Below are 9,252 nucleotides of genomic sequence, written 5' to 3'. Positions count from 1 at the left end.
GATCTAAGGTCTGCAATTCTCACAATCAAGGGATGTTTTCGAATTAATAATTTCCTTAATCATTGTATAATTTCATACGATACAACCTGTCCTGAGTTTATACAAAAATATGGAAATAACATTTTCACTGCTAGTGGGCCCTGTAGAGGACTTTAAAATTTACTAAACTACAGTGGGATTTATATCAGCAGGAAAAGTTTATTTGAACCTATCAAATATATATATATGTATATGTGTGTGTGTATATATATGTATGTGTGTATATATGTATGTATATGTGTGCGTGTGTGTGTGTGTGTGTAACCTAACATGAGGTATAAAAGAGGTTTGCAGTCAATAAATAAGAGAAAAAAATTAAAACTCCTTGGATAAGAAATCCCTAAATATTGAACTTTGAAATTCTTACCAATGTTATTACAAATCTGGAAAACTTAATTTTTTTCCCAATGGGAAGAGCTGAAACTTCAACTATTAGCTCATTCTACACTTTAGGGGGAGTTGGGGGTGGAATACTTAAAATTTTGAAGGGAAGGAGGTGAAAAGAGGCTTTGGTAGATTTATTTGTCTTTTCCTCACTTCTAGCTGGTTCCAAAGATTTGCCCCAAAGGTAAAGAACTGTACTCTCCACTATCAGTGAGTTTCCCACACAAGATCAGATCAACTCTGGTTTTATAGCTGGAAAGAGTACAGAGTAAGCTCAAAATGCAGCACCTCTCACTAAGCTTTTAACTCAATGACCACTTGAAGTTCTACTCAAAGTCATAGAAACTTGGGCGCAAACTCCCGGCATGAGGTGCTCATATGATCACTCACTCTTCACCTTTTCATTATCTTATCCTACTGTCTAAAGGAACAGAAAGCTTTTCCAAAGTGAGGGTAATGGGGTCTCTAACAGCCTTCTTAACGTCATATTGCAGAGCAGTTTCCCATAACATAAACAAATGCTTCTTTTAAACTTTTCTTGACCATCTCCAGGGCATGGCTGCCCGTTTCAAAAGTTTTCTCCAGAACAATCTTTTGCAAAGAGGAAATAAAAGACTAACTCACCTTGCTTTTTCTTCGTATAATCTGACTGGAAAACCTCGAAAGCTGGGGTCGCCAGACCACTAGCTTGTCTCAAAGCATCCAGTTCTAGCGCAGTCACCGCTGCAGGGACGCTCGCCGCGTGGGGATTCTCCGCTCCGATCCTGCCTCCCGAGGTCTGAAGCCCCGGTCCCGAGGGTCCAGAAGAGTACAAGAACCTCTGCAACCCCCGAGCCTCGCTCTCTTCCTGGGCCTGCTGCCTACGCAGCGCCACCTGGGCAGCCATGACGCGCTGGCGCTCGGCGATCAGAGTGCACTTGGCACAAGCGCAGTCCCGCCAGCGGCAGAAGCGCTTGTGGCCCTTGAGCGCCGATACTACGCCGTGGTTGCGACAACGGGCGCACTTGGGCGTCCGTGGGTAGCCGCAGCCCACCGTGCCCAACCCTCTCTGCAGCCCGGGAGCCGGTGCGCAGCCCCCGTTTCCCGCGGTGGAGGCGGCTGCAGCCGCGGCCGCCCGCAGAAAGAGGCTGGGTGGCCGCAGGAAAGTTGGAGGAACGGGTATCCCTGGGGGTACCCGCAAAGCCGGAGAGGGGGGCGGAGGGGCCGTCGCCACCAGCCCCGGGGCCAGGTGAGGTCGGCCGCTGCCGCTGCGGTCTCTGCTGCCACACTGTGACTGCTCCATTCTCGAGAAGTGTCTGGAGAGGGGTAGCACCAGGAAAGTGAGTTTTCCACAGCTAACCCTACCAGGATGCGGGGGGCAGAAGGACGGGCCGTGGTCCCGCTGCCTCCCACTTACACACCGACAAAGTGTGAAACAATTCTCGCAGTGAGTTGGGGACCACCGCTTCCCGGAGCTGGAGACTCCAAGAGGTGCGGATGCCCAGTGTGCTTGGAGTCCCGGGGCACTAAGTTAATGACCCTATGCTCTGCGGGCCTTCTGAGCCAAAGGCAAGGCTGGAGAAGCTACCCCGCCCACCCGGTCTACTACTGGCCAAGCGCTGAAGCCTGGGAGAGGGAGGGCCAGAGGCGGAGAGTGGGGACCGTCCGGGAGGAGGGGCAATGGGAAACACAAAAACTGTCCCTTCCTGCAAATATCCCTTCCCCAAAGAAGCCCTTTTCTCCCACTGTTTCCCCGTGATTTCCTCAGCGTCACAGAATCACGTCCTCTCCCATGCTTCTTACTGCCCTTAGATTAAGCAAGACTTTAAATTCTCCTTTCTCAGGTTCCATGCTTCCCCTAAGCAAGTTCGAAGATTTAGATGTAGAGTTGTCCTTTTCTTTCTTTTTCCCAGATGAAGCCTTCAGGATGGTAGCATGGCCAGTGTCAATAAGAAAGCACAGCCTAACGGGCTGCAAATGTTTTCCACCTGAAAGATGCCCTACTTTAAATGGGCCTTACGGCTATGTCAAAACAATGGATAAATACTTAAGGGAACTGATTCACATTCAGATTCTTCTCCTGTATTCTGTTTATTTACACATGCAAATTTGGATTCTATGTATTATTATATTTTGAAATGCTGTCAGAGTCTTTATGAATTTCTTATCTGGAACTATTATTTATAGGCAGCAATTGTGTTAAAACTTTCAAAAATACTTCACATTTCTGTTGTAAAGTATTGGTTTAGAACGTTCTTTAAATATGCCATTATAAAATGCATCCTTGAAATATGCATTTAATCTTTTTAATTGTAAGAAAAGATCATAGTGCTTTAAACCAAAACATTTGAGGCAGAAAATTCGTGAGTGTTTGTTCTTAATGGAAAAGAGAGTGAAGATTCTATCATTCTTCAAGATAATATTCAACTACCTTGACAGACAATTCATATTCTAGCCCTAAGATGGAAAGTAATAATGACATTTTTACCACTCCATCTTCTGACATCCAGTGTCCAAAGCAGACACTGCTAATCAATCCGGTCTTTCTCCTGCCTGCCCACTTCACACTATCACTACCATCACCATCCTCCCATGGCCACGTCTTGACATTATAGTTTTCCACCTTTTTAAAACTTTGAAACTACCTAGGGAAATTTTAAAATAGACACGCCAATTCAAGTATTCTGATTCTTTTGGTCTGACTCTTTTTAAATTCTCAAGATGATGATTTAAATACAACCAAGGCTTAGATGTACCATTTTAGGAATTCCTAATCTGCAGATTCTATAATACCCAAACTTTCTCACACCTCTGAATCTTTGCTCAAGCCTAAAATCTAGTTATTCCCTAACTGTGGAACTCACATCCAACAATATGAGAAATGAGATTTTAGTGCTAGTGAGTCATTAAAACACAGTGAATTACCTAGTGAGAAAACAGTTTCCTTTTTCTATTATTTTTAAGACCTGGATATATGAAGGAAAATACAAAGCTTGATGTAAGTATGTCTTTAGAATGCAAGACATAAGTATGCTTTTTAATAAAAAAATAAATAAAAGAGCCTCAGCAAGTAACAGTATTTACCTAGAATTTAACACTATTTTTCTGTTTTTATTTGATTATCAAAGTTACCTCCCAATTATGGCAAGTGATACTGATTTTCATCTAAGGAAGTGAAAATAATTTTAAGTAAATGTATTTGTTAAATGTGTATGTATTTTAATATCAAATGTCAACTGAAATTGAAAAAAATTTAAATGTGTGTATCTACTTAAATGAAAAATAATAAAATCTGTAAGACTGAAAATGAATAAACATTGCTAAAAAAACAAAATAAAGATCTAAATAAATGAAGAGCTATATCACGTTCAGGGGTTAGAAGATTCAACATTGTTAAGAATATAATTCTACCTAAATTGATCTATAGATAAAGGATAAAGTTGCAAGGCTAATAATATCTTGTTTTGAGAATTATTATAAAATTATATTAATCAAAACAGTGTAGTATTGGTGAAAAGACAGAAAAATCAACCAATGTGACAGAATAGAGAGTTTAAAAATAGATTCATCCATAAGTAGACAACTAATTTTAGACAAAGGTGCAAAGATGATTCAGTGGTAAAAGGATAATGTTTTCCCAACAATTTTTCTGAAAAATTGGACATCTCTACACCAAGGAAAAAAAATTAACTTTGATCCATATCTCCCACAATTTACAAAAACTTGACTCAAAACGATCACAGACTTAAATGTAAGTCATAAAACCAGATAACATAGAACACCTTTGTGATCTTGGTTTATGCAAAGATTTTGAGATACAACAACAAAAGTATGATCCATATAAAGAAAAAATTGATAAATTATACTTGATTGAAATCAAATACTTCTTCAAAAGATACTGCTCAGAGACTGAAAATCATACCACTGACTGGTATAAAATAACTAATACATATATCTGGTAAAGGACTTGTATATATAACATATAAAGAAATTTCAAAACTCAATAAGGAAAAAAAACTTTAAATGAGCAAAAGATTTGAAAAAGCATGTCACAAGAACAGATACAGAAAGCAAATAAACACAAGAAAAGATGCTGAATATCATTAGTCACTAGGGAAATACAAATTAAACCTAAAATACCACTACACATCTATTAGAGTGGCTAAAATTTAAAAGATTGACCATATCAAGTATCAGCGAGAATGTAGAACAGCTAGGATTTAATACACAGCTGGTGGAAATGTAAAAGAGTATAACCACTTTGGAAACCAGCTGACAATTTCTTAAAAAGTTAAACATACATGTATAATATGATCCAGCAATTTTACCCCTAAATATCAACACAAGAGAAATAAAGCAAATGTCTGTACAAAGAGACAAAATTCCACAGTAGCTTTATTCATATAGCAGCAAACTGGAAAAACCTAAATATCCATCAAAAGTTGGTATAACCATATAATGGAATACTACTTCTCAACAACAATAAAAAAAGTACACTGATACATGCTACGAGATGAATGAATCTAAAAATAATTATTCTGAAAGAAACAAGGCAAAAATGAGTATGTACTGTATGAGGTCATTTATATAAAATCTTAGAAACCTATGACAGAAAGCACATCAGTGGTTCCTGGGAACAGGATGTAGAGGGAAAGTGAAACATGGGCAGGAGGATGACAAAGGATTGAAGAAAATTTTTGGAGATGATGAATATGTTAATTATTTAATGGTGATAATTTTATTTGTATATACATGTGTCAAAACTTATTAAACTGTACATTAAATATATACAGTTTATTGTATGTCAATTATATACTGGTAAATCTGTTATAAAAAAATAAAACCCCTCCTACTTCTGGAACAAGGAAGGCATAGAGTAACGTGAAAACATCTGGGGCAAAGATAATTCTAATCTTAGTACCCACAACTGAAGCAATGATTCTAAATGCTTGTATTTCTTCTCAAATACACTGGAAAGTCCAAATCTGTTCTCCTCTCATAATAATACTATGTATTCTCTCTTTTTCTCAAATTATGTACACTTTTTCCCCCTTTTCCTCCATCTAACAGCAAGTGAACACTGACTGTTCTTGTAAGTCACTGAGATGTTAACAGCAGCAACTTAGCAGTGGCAATAGTTTCAACAAATGAAACGGTGATGAGAAAGAAGAAACATGTTTTTAATTAAACTGTATGCAATTATCACAAATATGTCATTTACAAATTTATTCCAACTAAAGTTAAAGAAAAAAAGGCTGGTCCATTAAATGGGAAATATAGAGGACTATCAGGAGGAAGGAAAGAAGGTTAACAAATAGAATTTCTCCCAAGCTCAAAAACATCTATGCACCTCTTTTTTAAATTATGATTTATTTCTACTTCAATTCCTTGTCCACCCTAAATTCTTTAGTCAACTGCTATTTTTTGCTTGTTCACCATACCAACCACACATCATAGAGGAGTGGAAGTGTAAATCAGCAATCATTAATGTAGGCCTGACTCTGATCACAGCTAAGTTATTAGATCTTGGGCAAAACATTTATCCACTCAGCTTCACTTTTCCCATTGGCAACACAAAACTTTAAGTCTTCTCCAAGGATACTTCCAAGACTGTGATCCATTTCTTTTGCTAAATCTAGTCTGAAGTTATTTTTCATTAATGTTCTCAGTCTCTAAAGAACCTCATTACTACCCCCAAGGCCTCAAAGTACCTCTTCTGCTGATAGACTATCCAAAACTAATCTGCTGATAAAGGAAAGTGTATATACTTAGCTCAGCTAAATGCTTTTGGCAAGAAGACTGGGGATTTAGAAGGAAAGGTTCTAAATTGCCTATTCTTTAATGCATAAACATGCACAATTCACTCCATAGCTTCAGAATATACATGACTACACCTTGTACAGTGCATCGACTCCAAGGTCATACTGTGCTTCCTAATGTTATATCAATTTTGAGGAAGAAGTTTAAACTGTATTTTTATTTCTCTGGGATTCTTCAAAAGGCAATAAAGCATTATCATGATTGAGTGACCACAGTCTGCAGAGTGAAATAAATTTCAACCCTTGGACTGTGACTCATCAAACAGCTAGGCACCACAAGTCTTGGAAGAGACAGACCTCCTCTGGGACAAATCCTTTCCTGGAGTACTATTGGGAAAGGATGGACATGTTTGATATATAATTGACCAAGAAATGTCACTCACCCCAAACCAATATCTACCAATAAATCCTCCCTCCTGAGAATACCCTGCAGCTGGGGAGAGATAACTCATAACACCAGAGCTGTAACTGGCCACAGCATGTACATCTTAGGAAATTAGCTTCCTTGCAGGACATCATCTCCACCATAATCTCTGGTCCCTTGCTCTGGGAAGGCAAGAGGGCAGTTAGAGACCATATATATTGTTCCCTTACTACCAAGGGGATGCAGGTTGCAAAAGAGAGCTGAATATGTTCTTTTGTTGCTTTATGAGCTCTTTTCACATCAGTTAGGATGCTTACCTAAAATCCTAAGAAACTAGCAAAATTAGGAAACAGAGAAGTACTTATTTTTTCCTATATCCATTTCTAAATTCCTAACACATAGTAAACATTCAATACATCTTTGAAAAATAAAGAAGAATAAATGTCATGGGATTTACTTGTAATTTGGTTGAATGGGCACTAATAACACATTACTTTTCTTTTGTATTCTGAAATTTTTGAGAAGTAATTTCCAATGCAGTAAAAATTAATCCTTTCCTGTTTTACCTCTCTGGTGTTTATATAAGCTGGAGTGTGATTTCTTTTTAAGTATAGTTTACTATTTACTTTGTTTTCTGTTCTTTTAACATTAAATAAGGTATTTTGACAAACTTTTTTCTTAAAGAAAAAGTTTCATGAAACTCTACAGTTACACTTTTCACGCCACGTAACTGTATTCCAGTATTTTTCAAAATGTTTAGATTTAAGCACACATAGTTGCTTATTAATGCGATGGATTAATGTGTTAGTGTATTTACTTCTAAACTTTTTTCTGCATATAAAAAGGTGACGATAATATTGTATATACAATACTTTTAACTTAACGTTGTGATATAAAACATTTCCTATTTGTAACAGCCTTTTGCAAACATCAGTTCTAAAGCAATACAATTTTCAATTATTCAGCCATACAATAAGTACAATAATTCTTCTAGTTAAGGACATTTATATTTCATTTTATCCATTTTAAATAAAAAAGGAATGAATATGTGAACTTAAAATATTCTCTATATTTCAAATTATCTTTTTAAAATAAATTCCTATAAATAAAAGTACTGAATTAAAGGTGGTAGATTTTTTTAAAGCTTTTGACTTATGTTACTAAGAGATCATAGGAATTTGAATTCTAATATACAATTCATTTCATCATCATCTCATGTATTTTTTCTTTTAAATATGGTTTTCTTATTAGAAAATTGATGCTGTTTTCTCCTGAAATAACAGTGATAACCCAGAGTTCCATTAGGAAAATAACTCTACAAGGTTTCAGTTCATAGAAAGACAATCATCATTTTGCAAATCTCTGGTTGAGTATGATTGGGGGGAATTGAAGTAAAACATGACTAAAGCTCTGATCATTGTAACATACTCTGATGGTTCTTTGAGTAAATTATACAGCCTTTTGTGAACTTGCTTTATAAAGGAGTGCTATTGACTTAAAGACTATAACAAAAAACCTTGGTGCTATTGTGGTTAATTGTGTAAGCACATGTTCAAAAGCTATGCTCTTTATTTAGTTTATTCTAATGGATCTAAGTCTACTGTGTAAATAGGGCTCAGAACTTATTAAACTTGAATTGTTTTTTAACTCAGGATATTTTAAGTAATTTTTGCTTAGGAATTGAGATAAGCTTTGTGATTTGTCTTAACACTGAATAGAATCTACCTTCATAAGTTAATGTATGTGAAAATATTTCCTCAGAATTCAGCCCTTAGATAGCAACACAGTTTCACTCAGGAAGTATGTGAAGGCCCTTTATGTGATCGTTAAAGACTACAACAGAATGAATAGCACATATTAAACACTGAAACATTTTAGTAAGAAGTTTAATTTAAAATGCATCTTAGGTAAGTTAATTAAAAAGAAAAAAACAATAGCCATTAATCAATAGACTTCCCTCACAAAATGTTACCGTCTTAAAGGATCTTCTATATATGAAGGACACCTCTGTTTCTCATTATTACAGCTACCTTAAAGAACTAGTTATTGTGTATCATACACTGTGTGCTTGGGCTTTACATATGTTATGCCATTTAATCTTCAATCACTTTATTGAGGACCATTATATTACCCTGATTTTACAAATTAAAAAAAAAACCGAGTTTCAAAGAGAATAAGCCCTCAAGGTAGTCTAATATTCAGATTCCTTACACTCCTGCTTCTCCCCCAAAAGACAGGCTAGCAAATAGACTCAGAGCAACCTGTTTAGTTCATAATATAGTTACTCAAAAGGGGTGCTCATTGGCAGAAGCATTAGTAACCTTGAAAATGCATCTATTCTTTGAGTTAACAATAGTGCCATTAAAACAGAATGTATGAAGAAAAATAAAGAGAAATTCAAAATCTCATATTTTGCATGTCTTATTTTAATTTGGTAAAGTTAAATGATGCAGTTGTTGTTTTTCCTTTCTTCCCTACATCCCACCATGTAACAATAAGACAGAAATCAAGGCATAAATTTTTATTTATTAATACCACTAGAAACTTGAAACATATCTTTCTTTTACTCTCAAGCATCATCAAAGTCAAGTTAGATACTAAATTTTATGCCTTTCAAAACCTGACATTTACTTCAAAGGTAGTTCTGTCCTCTCAGGATAACTGTTT

At 36.3% G+C, this 9,252-nt stretch overlaps 1 protein-coding gene across 1 annotated transcript in view; it reads right to left on the bottom strand.

The window, feature by feature from the left end:
- Window positions 1-1,705, bottom strand: part of DMRTA1 (DMRT like family A1) — a 6,577-nt gene extending 4,872 nt beyond the window's left edge. Inside the window, exon 1 of the mRNA XM_011369717.1 lies at window positions 1,048-1,705. Coding sequence (XP_011368019.1) covers window positions 1,048-1,705 — 658 coding nt within the window. The remainder of the gene's footprint in view (window positions 1-1,047) is intronic.
- Between the last annotated feature and the right edge of the window lie 7,547 nt (window positions 1,706-9,252).

The sequence above is a fragment of the Pteropus vampyrus genome, unplaced genomic scaffold, assembly GCF_000151845.1.
Source record: "Pteropus vampyrus isolate Shadow unplaced genomic scaffold, Pvam_2.0 Scaffold153, whole genome shotgun sequence".
In the NCBI taxonomy this organism is placed as follows: Eukaryota; Metazoa; Chordata; class Mammalia; order Chiroptera; family Pteropodidae; genus Pteropus; species Pteropus vampyrus.
This window is presented reverse-complemented; position numbering and strand designations above follow the sequence as displayed.